General features: G+C 55.1%; 1 protein-coding gene across 1 annotated transcript; it reads left to right on the forward strand.

The window, feature by feature from the left end:
• The first annotated feature begins 7792 nt into the window (after positions 1–7792).
• Positions 7793–14104, forward strand: OSR1 (odd-skipped related transcription factor 1). The gene is made up of 3 exons (XM_054566484.1): positions 7793–7974; positions 12450–13125; positions 13894–14104. Exons 2-3 carry the CDS (start codon positions 12458–12460, stop codon positions 14027–14029), a joined length of 804 nt encoding a protein of 267 aa, XP_054422459.1. The 5' UTR covers positions 7793–7974; positions 12450–12457; the 3' UTR covers positions 14030–14104.
• The last annotated feature ends 1692 nt before the right edge of the window (positions 14105–15796 follow it).

A 15796-nucleotide genomic window follows, 5' to 3' on the forward strand; every position in this document is an offset into this window, starting at 1 on the left:
CTCCCTGGTCCTCTGTGTTCCCAAGGGAGCCCTTCTGCAGATGTGACTTTTTCCTCAGTGGACAGAGATGGGCATTTCCCCAAAACCCACAGCGCACAGCGGAACCCTAATGTTCAGCCATGACGAAAGCAGCTTTGGATGATCATCAGGTGCAGCACGTTCTCTTAAAGTAAAGGGGCGGGGTTAAAGGAGAAGCACCTGCTGAAGTGTATAAAATGCCACAATGAAGAGCCGTTTCTTTGCCTCTGGATAACTTTTCAATCCTTGGAATTCTCCCGAGCAAGACGGGAGTCAGGGTTCCCAGGGAGAATGTGCTCGAGAGACTGCTAGCAGCCCAGCCACCTGCAGCGCTTTTAAAGCATGTAGACTTGCGGGGCCCGCTGCCGTCCTCCTAGATCAGAAACCCTGAAGACAGCACCTGGGAATCTGCACTGTGACAAACTCTCAGAGGGACTCTGTGGCGCAGGACTTTTGAAAAGAACCTTTTTAAACCATCAACACGTGAACTGTCAGCTGCCACCCCGGCAGGAACTAGCTGACTGGCCAGCTCGGCCTGCTTGTCCTTCCTTTTCTTTGCTTGTGGGTGGCCCTTGGACCAGGTTGCCTGGGACCGAATTGCCCTGTGCCCGGCCTCCTGCTGTGGCATCCCGAGCTCTGGCCACTTTGTGGCCTGTGCAGGGCCTGGGCGTTGAGAGGCAAGTGTCTTACATTCGTATGGGCCTGGGGACCTTTTGCAACTCCCCCTGGCTATCCCTTCAGGAGATTAAAAAAGAACAAGCCCCGCTACAGTCTGTGTCTTACCATTTTTTAGATAAATCTTCTGAAATCTTTGAACAGACTATCTGATTTTTTTTTTTTTTTTTGCAAACCAAGTCACAATTCCAGAAATTCTTTATCTGGAATACATTGATAATACTTCTGTTTTATGCTATCTGCATTTCCTTATTGTGGACATATGATATACAAACTAATACCTAAATATACAGAAAAAAAACCCCAACCAATAGCTATTTTGAAGTGAAAAACCATATGGTTATAATATCCGTTTTTTGTACTTTTGTACCGTTTCAGCAAACACTTTTCAGAGCAAGGAGGGCCTGGAGGCAGGGTCAGCTGATGGCTTTGCTTGGAGTCACCCAGGCACTGAGGGAGCTACAGTGGGAGCTGGCATTCTCAGTGACAACACCAATGTGCAGCGCAGACCGTGCAGGAGGCGCCGGGCCCTGCCAGTGGCGGAGACAGGGAGCGTGGCTTCCTGCTCTGGGCAGGTACTCCGCTGTGCTGACGTGGCTCAGATCCGCAAACAGCACCACTGCTCCTCCTGAGCGTAGCTTCATAGAAGTCAGAGAACGGAGGGTTGCTCTAGCAGAAGGGGCGGTTCTCTCTCAGCTTGCCGGTCACTCTGGGCTTCCCCAAGGGCCAGGCGTAATGGGGCATACTTAATTCCCATCTCTCACACCACCTCATATCTCCCCAAAGCCGGTGCTTGAGTTTCACTTGCACCTGGTGGAGGAACATGGTCTATTAGAGCTGTATCAGGATGCCCTCCAAGTTCCCATGGCAGTCACTTCTCTCCTAGTTGGGCCCCACTTCAGTATGATGGTCTGAATTCAGGAACCGCCCCCCGCCCCTCCCCCACAGTAGCCCCTGATCCCCTCCTGTCTAGTCAGTATCGTCATTCGTACATCAAAGTGAGGCACCCATGGCTTCACATCATTGAGGGAGGTTGGTGGCCTTAGCAGCCCTGAGGAGTGTCTAGGTCAGGTCCTTTTCCTTTCCACCGTTCATTGCAAGCTCAGGACGAGAAACTAGCAGACCCTACCCGTTCCTGGGATGAAGAGAGTGAAGGGCAGTAGGTGAGCCAAGCTTCCTCTAATGACCTGCAGCAGAGACAGAGCATCTATCTTTCCCTGGGTCCCTCCCTTGTCTTTTCTGTGTGTGTGTGTGTGTCAAGCCTCTGCTCCATGGAATGGTGTAAGAGCGAAGCACTGGTCTCAGAGTGCCTGAAGACAACCAATGACACTTTGCCCAGGAACTTGGTTGATGCAGTGTGGCTGGAAGCAAACTCAGCCTCTGTTTTCTTCAGTACTAGAAATTGTGCATCTGCAGCTCTGAGCTTCCCAGTGTGCCTGCAGGGAGCACTGTGAGGAAGGCGGACAGAGGCGCCGCTGAAGTTCCCGAGGATCTCCTACACCCTGTCCCCTTCTGTTGGCAGAGGACAGAGCACAGAGAATGTTAACAGGTGTGTATATTCTTGGGACTTATCTTTTCTGGTCCCTATCTGGAAATCTGGAGCTTTGATAACAAGAAAAGGAATTGGAAATGCAGCATTGCCCGGCCAGTGAAAACAAATATTAGGATGGTGCCAGGGCTGGAAGTGGGAGGAATGGCATTGGTTAAGGGCACAGACTTCATACTAGCAGATAGGTCAACAAGTCCTGGAGATTTAATGAACAGCATAGTGATTATTGTCCACAGTACTGTGTCAGAAACTTCAGTTGCTAAGAGACTAAATCTTAAATGTTTTCACCACACACACACACACACACACACACACACACACACAAATTATATGAAGTGATAGAGTGGTTAGCTAGTGGTAATCTTATTGCAATATATAAATGTATCAAACCAACACATTGCACACCTCATACAATGTTATATGTCAATTACATCTCAATTTAAAAATTCATGAACTTAAAAAGATGCAGTTTTGATGCCAAGGAGAAGAGAGGGTCCAGCTAAAATGTTCGGTGGGGGAATTAGAGGAAGGAAAGCAGCAAAAGATCTGGAATGGAATGGCCGGGGAGCAAGGACTGAGCGGGAAGCATCATAGATTTCAGGGAAGCCAGCTCACAGATGGAGACCCCCTCCAGTTTTAGGATTCTTCAGAAAGCCCGGGAAGAACCCACAGGTAGCTAAGGGGGAGCCAGCAGGCAGGAGAGCCTGGCCGGCCTGACGGCTGCTGGATGTCACGGGGAGGGCGGCTCTAGCCCAACTCAGAGTGCAGGAAGGTGTCACATTAGATCCTGGCTCACCATTATTCCAAGGACCAGAGCTAATGGTGGTAGATTGATGCTAAGGATATCGGATTTTAAAAAGAAGAAGAAAAACCAAACTCACAAATCTGGATTGGAGCAAGGAAAACAAAAGCCCTGTGGCAAAAGGGAATTCCTCTTTTGTTTACTCTTTGGAAGGGCAGGAGTGTGAGTAGTTTTATACGAGTAAAGGCAAATTGCATAATTTAGAAAAGAAAGGATTTTTTTTTTTAACCACTCAGGTAAGATTCAGTAGGGATAGCTGGATTTGAGACTTTTCGAGAACGGAGTAACAGAAGATGTCACTTGCTCACCAGCAGGTGGCGCGTTGTCTTTAGGATTGCGTGCTCCGAGCTCTCCATCAAACCGCTCAGACTTGCCCGAGTCCTCGCGCCGGAAATCGCGATGCAGATAATAACTCTCCAGTGTCTGGAAATGTTTAATTACGCGAACGCTCGTTTTTCCAGCGCCGACGGCCGCCGATGTAGCCCTTCGAGAGCATAGGTCCGCGGGTGTGGTAAGGTTCTATCCGCAGGGTTTCATCCTATCCACACAGGATCCAGTTAAAATAACTTTTCTTTATCATCCTTAGTTAGATTAGACACTGCGTCGTTTCTAATACATTTACTTTCACCTTTGGATAGAGGAAAAGTTTAGTAATCTTAGAACAAAAATCTGTTTTGTGTCACAAATAATTCTGACAACTCCTATTTATACAAAAAGTAAAAAAATAAATAAATAAAACTCGCCACGCCTTTTACACACATTTTACATTTGCTCCTCACAGCCTAAGCCTTTATCATTTCATTTTACTGATAACATGCCCAGAATTGACGCAGTTCCACTTGCATATTCGTGCTTCATACCCTGTCTCCTTATAAGCCAAGGGTAGATGCACTCACGTGTGTATGGTTACATTTATCAAGGTGACAAATAGTTACAAGATGCTTGTGCGCTCATAAAGAACTTACGAAACGGGAACTGCTTGGAGAAAGCAGTTCACTTTCCCTTTCAGTTTTGATACTGTAACTTGTCTCTCGCTGTCACAATAAACACCCGCTCTTGCGTTCACCTGGGATTTATTCTAAGACGCTGGAGTTGCTTGTGCGTTATCAGAGCGTGTTATCTGCACAAGTGTGTGTGGATGTCATGTTACCTACCTCCCGGGCTTAAAAACTTCCCCCCCGAAGCTGGATTTTGACCTGATTGATCGTAATGGTTCCAGAGGAACTATTGAGCCATTACAATCCATCATCTAAATGATTACAGAGGGATACCTAAATCTCCCGGTTATTTGAAACCTCCGAACATGCGTAAAGGGAGGGGGGTTCTAATGAGCAGAACCCCCCCCCCCCAATTGTCTACAATGCAGTTACAGGGAAGTTTGCGTTGAAAGAAAACACTCGCAAGTGCTAGGTAAATTCCATTTTTTAAAAATGAGGTCATTTTTGTGTGACTAGAAAGTGGGGAGAGGTGGGGTTCATTTTTAATCTGCAAGACCCCAAAGCAATACAAGCCACATTCTAGTTAATTTTCTGGAAGCGGCTCAGTTTTCACTCCGAAGACAGGCTGGGGCACTTTTCCTTCCCAGCCAACAGGAGTCAGTAGAGGGGCTGGGGCTGCGGCGGGGAGACCAGCAGTAGCTGTCAGCACCCCAAGTGTGCCCAGAAAAAGGCAGCGGCGAGGGCTCGCTTCTGGGCTGGGCGCAGGGTGGTTGATGACCGGCAGGCTCGGGCACGCCCGGCGATCGCTCCAGCCGGAACCCCTGGAACTGGAGGTGGGGAGGCAGGACCCGGACCTGGAGGCCTGGTCGCTCCTGTGGAGACCCTTGGCCAACGCAGCTTAGTGCAGGCCGGGTCTGGGACCCCCGGAGAGCCGCAGGTTCCGCCCCGTGGGCGGCAGGCGAGAGCGCCGGAAAGGGTCCCCGTGGGAGTTTGCGCCGGGTCTGGCCGCTGGCTGAAGCCGTGTGGGTGGCGGCGTGCCCCGGCCTCCCGGGAATGGGATGGACAGACCAGAGTTTCGCCCCCTTCATGGGGTCCCGGTTGCTGAGGACGTTAACCAAGTTCAAAACCTGACGTTCCTGAGAGTCCTAAATGCAGAAGACTCCACTAAAAAAAAATTACCTTCCCCACCAACCCCCCCCCGCCCCGCCCCCCGGCCCTTAACACGTCCTGGGTCCTGTCCTCTTCAATCCATCCCAGCTGCAGTCCAGGCGCGGCGCTGCGACCTAAGTCCTGCTGCTGAAGGCCCGATTAATTTCTCAAATAGGCGGGGGTGGGTTTCCCACTGCTGGGTAGAGGCGTTCTCAGCTTCCGGGGCTTTTTCCTGCCGCCCCAGGAACCAGAACCTGGATGGCCTCCAGTGGACACTGAATTAGGGGCTCACCCCCTTGGGAGCTTGGATTGGGATGGAGGACACCTCAGCAACTAGCAAACCTTGAATTTCGTTATCCTAGACTTCAGAGCACCCACGAGGAGGGAGGTGGAAGCCAGGGGTCTGAAACAGGCTCACGCGGTCCTGACTCTCCTGGGAGGCAATGCCTGGATGCTGGGCCATGAGAGGCCAGCCCCAGCCTTGCCTCCCTCTCCTCCCCCACAAGGGCTAGGTTCCTCTGCTTGGCATGAATCAGGATCAGTTTCCCGGATAACCTGGCAACAGCCGCATTAAATGACCGGGCTGCATGGTCTTTTCATTCGAATTCCTGAAGACTCTCTACAAGGGCTCTGGAAGGACCCCTACTTGGAGTTTTCTGGCTGACTTTGAAGAATGTTGGCCAATGGTTCTGATTCAGGGGAAAAAGGCAAGTGGAATGACCGCAAAGCGCCGCTGCCCTGTGTGGAGTTTTAAGCAGGGGATGGGATTCATCCACCCCAGGAAGCACCATCCCACCTGAACGTCCTCTTCCTCGGGGACTTCTCACCTGTCTGGGCAGCTGAGTGCCCCGCTGTGGAGACCTCCCTGTGATTCTTCTCCTGCTGCTCATGGAAATGCCCAGCGCTCTTTCTCCTGGGGGAGCCTGAGGCTGGTACAAGCAGATTCCCTCGCTCAAGATGGAGGCCAGTCCAGCCCAGGAATGCCCTGCGGAGTCCAGGCCCCCCACCCCCACCCCCTGCTTTTGGAACTTGTTGCTTTGCAACCTCAGGGAAGCGAGTGATCTCAGCCCCCCTTCTGCTCTCCAGGGGCTTCGCCTTGGCCAGGATGTCGCCCCTCACTGGCAGCGTCTGGGATGCCAGTGGCAAACTTTGGTGGGTCCCTCGCTCCAGCATCCACCTGTGGCAGGGGGTGAGTGCAACCTCTTGGCGCAAATGCTTCTTCCTCCTCCGGCTGAAGCGAAAGGTTGCCGAGGGGCTGGAGGACGGGTTCTGTTCTCAAGTTCTGCTGATAAGACAAGGGTCTGGTCCAACTATGTCTTTTGGGGGTGTTTCCACTACCATTTTCCTAGGTCAGGGAGTGATACCCTAAAAACGTCCGAGAAGACTTGCAGACCCAAGCTCAACACAGTGGCAGCTCGCCTTCAGAGACACAGAACTGACGAGCTGCAGACCCACCAATGCCCCGATCCAGCCCCGAGGGCTAGGAAGGGTCCCTCCGCAGCAGCCGCCTTGCAACAAACTCTAGGAGTGCAGTGTGCGAATCCGGGCCCACCCAACCCCGCTGGGGAACCAGCACCTTCTCCCAAACCCAGGGCTGGGTGTCCCAGGAAGGTGGCAGGGAGGAATTGGGGCTGGGGTCAGCTGAAGTTCAACTCCCAGAGCTGAGTGGTCCAGAGGGTAGTGCTGGTACTTGCCTTAAAGCATAAGCAGTGAAAACAGAATGACTCGCAGCTAGAACCCTGGCCCCTCTTAGACCCCAAACTCCACCTGAACCAGCTCCTGGGACTCGGAGGTCCTGCAGCGGACGAAGTTTCAGCTTCTCTCCCGTGCCTCAGCCGCTTTCCAAACCTCCCATCCATCCTTCCAAAAACAAATGAATGCGTGATTAGAGGGCTTCATTGTTCGTTAAGGTGGAATCTCAGAAAGTTCTGGGTCCCAGGAAAATAACTGTGTTTACCTCCTGCCCTCTACCCTTCGCCTCTGACCTTTCTACCGAACTCTCTAACCCAGGATCTGGGTTACCACCCTGGGACTGAACATCCTTGGATGCCCAAGAGCAGCACCACACCCGGACCCTCGGACTCTGGGAAGGGGTTCCAGGAGAAGAGGCAACTCTGCCAGGCGCCTAAAGTGTGCGGAGCCCGAGCTGCTGCGCGTGGACCTCGGTGCGACCCCCCATCTCCGCTCGGCACAGGCTGTGGGCACAGGCTGCGTCGTAGGCGCACAGGAGTAGGGCCACACAACGCAAGGAGACCCACGCTCTCCTGTGCTAGCGGCTGTTTCTTCTAGCTGGTTAGGGGTGCCGTCTTGGGCCTCACAACACAGAGGGGGTCGCATGGGACTTAAGAGCTGGGAACGCGGGTCCCGGGAGGCCGGGACTAAGCGAGCGCAGTTGCCAAAGTCGGCTGCCCGGGTCAGCAAAACTTTGTTTCTCAGTGCGCAGGCGCAGGGCAAGGTTGGGGGGCAGGGGAGGGAGGGGTGGAATCCCGAGGCAGGGGAGGAGGGAGGGAGGAGGAGGGAGGGTGGTGGATTAAAATAAGTAGGCGGCTCGGTGCTAAGGGATGAGTGAGTCTGAGCTCGGTCTCTTCCCAGCACGCTCTCAGCCGCTCGGGTTCAGACCCAACCAGGGAGCCGCGAACGAGGCTCACCATCCCCGGCGGGCCAGACTCCGGGGCCGCAGAGAGCTTCCCGCGTGTCGGGCGCTCGGAGTCCCCGTAGCCGGAGAGGGGCCAGGACTCTAGAGGTCCGGGGGGTGCCTGTGGAATCCAGTGCCTCTGGCTTCCCGGGTCCCCCGCAGCGGGAGCCCCAGAGACGCGCTCAGCCCCGGACCGCCGAGGAACGAGGTAACTGCAGCCCTGGGCGCCCCGGCACGGCGAGGGGAAAGCGGGCAGGACTCCCGGGCTCCCTGTCACAGCGCGGCGGGTGTCTCCTCTCTCTCAATATCCCAGAAGGAAACTCCTCTTGCCAAATGCAGGCTACAGGACCTTTGTGAAAGTGAGAGCCGCTGCAGCCCAGGGTGGTGGAGGGTGCCAGCTCAGGGACTTCCCGCGCAGGGTCCCCGGCCTCTGACCCCGGGGAATGAGAGGGCGGGCTTCCACTACTGCCCCCAGCGGGGCCAGACTCCGCGGAATCCGGGGCGACATGCCCACGGACTTGGGAAGCCAGCCTGTGGGCCCCCTCTAAGAAAATGAAGCAACTTCAGCGGGCACAAACTTTCCTGAGATACGCGCCCAGGTCTGCCTGTCCTTAGCTGACGAAGAAGGAAGAGAGCGGATGTCCCTTAGCTGATCGCGCCAGGGACAGGTGCATGCCCCTCCCGGGTCGCGCTTTCCTGCGAATTTTGCTTTTGCGGAGCTGCGCTCAAGTACCACCCGGGAGCGCAGGGCCGCGTGCCTGACGCCGACTTGCACTTGTGCTTTGACTTGGGTTGTTTCCTATGGGAAGATTGCTCTGTGTGATCAAGGCCTGGAGTGTAACCCGCCACTGCCCCGGTGCGTGCAGGGGGCGTGAGCGTCACTTTCCAGTTCGAGACCGCACGCCGCGGCAGCGGAAACGCTGAGGAGTGGCTGGTGTCTCCAGGTTGGGGCTTGGGAAGGAAAGATTCGTTTGCTCTTCTGACTGTCCCCAAACCCAGCCTTCAGGAGAGGGGGGAGCCCAGAGATGAGAGGGCAAGAGATTAGGGGTGGCCTGCTGAGCTAATTTCTCCCCAGAAATGTCTCTGATGAGAACGAAAAGCCATATCCAGCACCTTTTCCGGAGTTCCGGCAGTAGCCGGGTAGGCTCTCAGAACGTAAAGTAGCTACGAGGGTTTCTTTGTTGCCATAATTTGCTAATTTCACTCGGGCTAAGAGCTGCGTACTGGCTCTGGAGAACAGAAACCACGTGCAAGGCTAGTTTCCCAGGTTCGCAGCCTCCCAGAGAAGAGAAGGGTGGGCAGGGACGGAGGGAGGCTAGGAACACCAGCGGGTAGATGTTCCATCCCAGGCTCCTCGAAGTAATTGTAGTTTCATTAAGATTGGGGAGCAGATTGTTAAGGACGCAACGGGCGTTTAAATGCTGCTGGATGGCCGCTTAGCTGAAGGATTCGTTGGATCTCGTTCGCTGGGAAAATTCAACAAAAGTAGTCGGGGCTGGTCAATCCTCCTGCCAGGGGTTCAGACGCCTGTGACTTGTGTTGGGGATCCGATGTCAAGGATGATTTTCTGGGGCTACTGCTGGGTTCCTCCAGGCGCAAGCTCGTGGAGCTCGCTCCGTCCTCATTAATGCAAGTAGTTAACTCGCACACGCTCAATTAGCCCCGAATAAACCACTTTAATAGACTCGGCACACTTCATTAATGCCCGGCATAGGGCTGGCTGCAGACCCGGGATTGGCGCTCCGCCGCGCGGGAACTCGGGCTTTCCAGCACGAATTGCATTTGCTGAGTAGAGTCGGAACACTTAACCGCACCTCCGAGGTCCGGAGGCCCGAGCTCTTCGCAGAGTGGATGCCTGGCTTGGGGAGAGGGGTTCCCTCTTGTACTTAAAGATCTAAAGGATTCAGGCTGGGGTTCCGGGGTCAGGGCAACCGGGGCTTATCCTCTCCGGCTGGTGAGCGAGGAGTGTGAGGCTATGTTTTTCTCTTAGCTGACCTCCAGAAACCGGGTCGTGCATTCGGCCCATTCTTGGTACTAGTGTAAAGAGCCACGTTTCTAACGAATTTCGTCCCGGGGAAAGTCGTTGGCGAGAGTCTGAGGAGCCCTGGCCTCGGAATGCGGCTGAAAATAAGAAACTGGCTGCGCCACTGAGGAAAATAAATTGAGTGTCGGGGGAAACAGGATCAGGCAGATAGCCCGGAAAGGTTGGCTCCCACAAGCAGTGGTAGCTGTAAGCGCCCCCTCCTCCCGCCGAGCCCCAGGTCTTCGCTCCTGGGGTGGGCCAGGGAAGGCCAGGTTAGTACGCCAGGTCGAGGGGTTCTCGTGCTGGGCACGGGGCGGGCTCGGGCCCGCGTGCGGAGTCTCGCCGCCACCGATGCTCGCTTGGCTGCGGGTAGGCCCAGCACCGAGAGCTGAGAGCGGAGGGCCGGGCGGCGCGCGGGCGGTTCCGGGGAGCCGAGATAAGGATCTGATTTCCAGCGCCGGGGAGAGGGGTTGGTGGGGTGGGGGGAGATGAGGTGACAGCAAATCAAAGGGCGCTCACCTCGTCTCAGCCCGGGCCGACCTTTGAAGTTGGCAAGTTTTTTCCACCTTCTCCTCCCTCCTTCCCACCCCCAAACGACCCCTGCTTTCTCTCTGGCCCAATTCTTATTTTGCTTCGCCGTGGCTCCAGCGTTCTAGGATGGGCTCAGTTTGTCCCCGGCGCGACCCTAGCCTGGGGCACCGGAGAAGATTGGCGCGGAGGCCAAGGCTCTGCCTGCCCGCCGGCGCTCCTGCTCCGAGGGCGCGCTCACCGCAGATGTGTGCCTCCCCGCGCTCCAAGCCTGAATTAATTGCTGTGGTTGGACTAGGTTTTCATTCGATCGCTAATTTATCCGAGGCACGCAAACCTTCGCTGGTTCCCCGAGTTTTGCGGCCCCCACCCCCTGCGGAGCCTCTTTCTTTTCGGCCCAACACACGGCGAGTGACCTTCCTGTCGGCATCCAGGGGCAAAGGTTCCTGGGTCAAGATGGTCCTCGGTCCTCTCGCCTGCAAGTGTGTGGCACTTCCTTGTGATTAAAGGCTTCGCGGCACTGAAAGGCAGCTGAGAGTAGGCCTGAGGCTTGAGGGCCTGGGCTGAGGGAAAGCCAGGCTGGGGAAGCTGCCTGGGGAGGTGTCAGTGGGAGCAGTGACAAGGAAGCAGAGCAGTGTCCTGCACATCCCAGGGAAGAGGACTCACTGCCCTTCAGAGGCAAAATCCCAGGGAGAGAAGAGGAAGAAGAAGGGGTGTAGGAAGTGGGCAGCAGAGGATTTAGAGGGGCGAAGGAGAGGGTGTCCCCAAGCACCCTGCTCCCACAACGGCTTCTTGAGTAGCCCTCAGCTCAGAGCCTAAGGGAGAGGGTGTTCATCTTTTGAGCGTCCCAAAGCTCCTTGTGTACTTTTGGCTTTTGTTCTTGTTTTTGCCTCCATTAGCCAGTGTCTGGGATGGACAGAGATAAAGGCCTCTCTGCAGAGCACAGATCTGTTCCTGCAGCCTGGAGACCTTGACCAGAAAGGCTACTCCTAGTCTGTGGGTCACTTCAGCACGGCTTCCCTCCGGCCTTGCTCAAGCTCCCTGGCATTGCGTTTGGAGGGTGGCTAGACTGTAGAAGCTGAGGCAGGCCTCGGTGCTCTTTCCTGCCCCTAGGCGTGCCCACCTGCCCAGGGCTCATCATGGACCCACCAATGTCCTGAGACCCCCCGAAGGCCCTTCCCCCTTTTGTATGGGGTAGGGAGGGCATGGAAGCCCCCTTGTATTCAAGTGCAGATGTTTGACTGCGTGAGTTGATGAAGACGGGTGTCAGTGTTCTTCCTAAAATGCAGATGATCCCCAAGGGCATCTGTCCACAAGCGGCTTCAGAGACAGTGTGGTCAGCAGGGCTCAGTGATAGTGAGGCAGGAAAGCAAATTTGCAGTCAAAGTTGAAAGTTTTGAGGAGAAAGATGACGTGGCTTCTGGAGGCCAAATGGAAGGTCAGCTAGTAGATCTTAACGGACAGGAGCTGGGAGGTATATGGATTTGTGTGTTTGTATGTGTGCTGTCTGGCTGGAAGGCTCTTTGTGGGTGCCACATGATCCTGTGTGTGTGTGTGTGTGTGTGTGTGTGTGTGTGTTGTCCCCTGCGTTTTGTTTTGTGTAGCTGAACACTGATCGTCCTGTCCCACTTAATCTTTGCACCTTGTTGTCAACTCTGCTTCAGACTGTGTGGATCTGTCAGTGTGCATTTCTGTGTGTGTCAGCACACGGACACAGGAGCGTGCTTCCGAGTCCCTGTTACCTTTGCAGGAGAGTGTAATTCTGTGTTGACTCAGGCTTGCCTGGACGAGAGTTTCTACATCATCCCAGTTGCCCTGTGTTTCTGCCTTTCTCGGTGTCATGCCTACCACAGTCCTTCAGTTAAGGTGGTTGCATTGCATTGGGTTTAGTTTCCTTCTGGTTTCTGTATCAAGTTTGTGTCTCTGCCAAGAGACATTTGGAGGAAGCCCTCAGAACAGAGAGGGTTCCTACCTTTTTTTTTTTTTTTTAGGTCAGTGGGTTTCATGGGGTGGTGTCTTAGATTTCCAGCTCCTAACCTGGGGGACAGAAAGGGTGTGGCTGGGCTGGGATTCAGAAGAAAACTGACCTACCCTGAACTTTTCCTCTTCCTACTCCCTTCTTTTCTTTGCAGATTCCACCATGGGCAGCAAAACCTTGCCAGCGCCAGTGCCCATCCATCCCTCCCTGCAGCTCACCAACTACTCCTTCCTTCAGGCAGTAAACGGCCTGCCCACGGTGCCCTCGGACCACCTGCCCAACCTGTATGGTTTCAGTGCTCTGCACGCTGTGCACCTGCACCAGTGGACGCTGGGCTACCCGGCCATGCACTTGCCACGATCCTCTTTCTCCAAAGTGCCCGGGGCCGTGTCCAACCTGGTGGACGCGCGCTTCCAGCTGCCTGCCTTTCCCTGGTTCCCCCATGTCATCCAGCCCAAGCCTGAGATCACCGCTGGAGGCAGCGGCCCCGCGGCACTCAAGACCAAGCCGCGCTTTGATTTTGCCAACCTGGCCTTGGCCGCCACGCAAGAAGATCCATCCAAGCTTGGCCGGGGGGAGGGTCCCGGCTCCCCTGCTGGTGGGCTGGGTGCCCTCCTGGATGTGACCAAGCTATCACCAGAAAAGAAGCCCACGAGAGGACGCCTGCCTTCCAAGACCAAGAAGGAGTTCGTCTGCAAGTTCTGTGGTCGCCACTTCACAAAGTCCTACAACCTGCTTATCCATGAGCGGACGCACACGGATGAGCGGCCCTACACCTGTGACATCTGCCACAAAGCCTTCCGGAGGCAAGACCACCTACGGGATCACAGGTGTGGCCCTGCGGGTGGCCCTAGAGAGAGCTTTCTGCTTCTGTCCTTGACATCCTCCTCCCTAATGGGAAGGTTCTTGAGACCCCCTACTGTCTCCTAGCTCCCAACTTCTGGGAATTAACCAAAAATCATGAAGAAAACCATACAAAGCTCCGGGATCAATTCTTGGAGCATGGGTGGAGAGCACAGGGAATAAATAGGACCTAGGACTAAGTCAGGTCTCCATGAGCTCCGGACAAGCATGCATGATTTCCTTACCCCTTCCTTCATCTGCAGTGCTGTCCAATAGAAGTTCCTGAGATATTGGAGAGTGACACGTGACACACGTGACAATTCAGCACTTGAAATGTGAAACAAGTGTGATCAACAAACTAACTTTTAAGTTTTACTTCATTTTAATTTGAATAAGCACACATGGCTAGTGGCTACCATCTTGGCCAGGGCAGCTTCAGCAAATAGCCCACCCAGTCCCCTCACTCACCCTCAGTACTGACGCAGGCCTTATAAGGAGGCCATGCTGGCTCCCCCTCAAGAAGGCAAGCGGCTTGCCTGGAGGAACCTGCTGCAGTTCCGAGGTTGCCCGAGCCTCTCCTTCACCTCCCTGCTCCATCTGCAAACTCAGCCTTTTGCTAGCTCCTCACTAGGTACCCCACAACCCCTTTCTTTTGAGGGCAAGCGCCTCGCAACAGTGGGAGGGGATCTTGGGCAACAGTTTATAACATTGCATCATTTTTCAAGGATTAATTCTCTGTCTGTTTTTGCTCTCAGATATATTCACTCCAAAGAAAAGCCTTTCAAGTGTCAAGAGTGCGGGAAAGGATTCTGCCAGTCCAGGACTCTCGCTGTTCACAAGACGCTACACTCACAGGTGAAGGAGCTCAAAACCTCCAAGATCAAATGCTAAAGAGAGCCTCCGGGTCAACAGAGCTCTGGGTCACGCCGACCCCTCCTCCAGAGGGACCAGAAGCCGGAAGGCGACTCTAGCAGACCGCGGGAGGGGCTCCCGGACCTCCCTGGTCCCAAACAAAGTCCCTTGGGTCCCGGGCGCACGCAGAACTCCGGAGCCCCGCCCGGGGCCATGACCCAGCCGCCCGGGCGACTCCCCCAGGACGAGGCCAAACTCTTGGCCAAAAGGCGGTACTCACGTGGCGGAAGGGAAACTGCATTTTAAAAAAAAAAGAAGAAGAACGAAAGCTCCGCGGAGCCGCAGCGGCGCCTCTCCCAGAAGTATTACTTTTCCTATTGTTATTTTATACGTTTTCTTTATTATTTTTTTCTTTGACCATATAAGCTTGTAACTCTGACTGCGGAGAAAGAGGGGCGAGGAAACGAAGTACTGCGCGCTCGCAGCTTCCAGCCCCCCCTCCTGCCCCATTCCCATCCCCGGGAGCCTGCAAAAGTGTAATCCGTGTATCTGCTTCAGCCGCCCGGCCCCGAGACCCACCGCGGGGTTCCGGCCGCGCCGCTCCCAGCTCCCTCCCCGCAGCCTGCCGAGGGCTCCCGGGCTCGGCCGGCGGGGGCGGGGCCCGCGGCCCTTGGGCCTGGAGGGGACCTGGCCTCCGGTTCCCCCTGCTGTGTCGCCCGTCACCGTGAGCGAGCTGCCGGCTAGGAGCAGGGCGATGTATTGCGATTGGCACTTTATGCTGACCATCGGTAACGGACATTTATCACTGGAGTTTTTAAAAATATGAAATAAACGGTTATTTTACAGGCATTGCAGGATGGATAATTTCCTCCCCAGCGCAGGAAACTGGGCGGCGCCTTTCTTTGAGATGAGCAGGTTTCTCTGCAGACTCCTATGCCCGCTGCCCGAGTCCCACCTTATTGAGGTGATAGGGATGGGAGGGTAGAGAAAACTCCTCTGTCCCCGTGTTGGCCTACCTCGGACCCCATCCCATATTTGCTTTCTTACTTTTTCCTCCACTTTGGTCTTAGGATCTCATCAGCTGCCTCACGCCTTGTCTCCAAAAGGCTTTGACTTTACGAAGAAGCCGAGCCTTCCGCCAGTGTATTGGCGGTGGAACATCGCAACATCCCCGGGTGCTGGGGTCGCCCAGGGTCCACTAAGGGAATAACAGAATGTCACTCTCCTCTCTACCCGCGCCCCCCGCCCCCCCGCCCGCCGCCCCCAACGCTGAGCTCTTGCTACTGCTTTAGGGAAGGACGGGCCCACAAAGACAGCCTCAAACGACTACTGTCTTGTCCCCGGGGCCCCCGATACTTGGCTACAAATACGTAATCACCGCTGTCTTCCCAAAGACCCAAACCTACATGCCTTCCGCTTAGGATTCCCCAGACGAAACTCCACGCCCGCGAAGATTCCTGCAGTTTTCAAGCCTTGTTAGGAATGGCGGGGGCGGGCGCCCTGGGAGGGCCGGGAAGTTCAGGAGAAATCTGAGTCCACCCTCTACAAGTTGAATCTTCTCCGGGGCATCTAGTTTTCCCACAGTTAGAGGCCAGGCTGCCGGAGGCTCCCCTACTGGGGCGGGGCGGGGCTCCCCCAGCTCCAGCACCCTGGCCGCTGGGCAGCGTATGCGGGGGCGCCCGAGGCCTTTCCCAGGCTAAGAGCAACCTCTCGGGCTGCTGTGACGGGCGTTTCGGCGGCCGCGGAGATAGCGGGTCGACCCTCTAAGTAACACGAACCTCAAATCCCAGCCTCGGGCCGGGCCCG

This window comes from Pteronotus mesoamericanus, unplaced genomic scaffold (assembly GCF_021234165.1).
Source record: "Pteronotus mesoamericanus isolate MK-2021 breed Mesoamerican mustached bat unplaced genomic scaffold, CSHL_Meso_final contig_101, whole genome shotgun sequence".
NCBI lineage: Eukaryota > Metazoa > Chordata > Mammalia > Chiroptera > Mormoopidae > Pteronotus > Pteronotus mesoamericanus.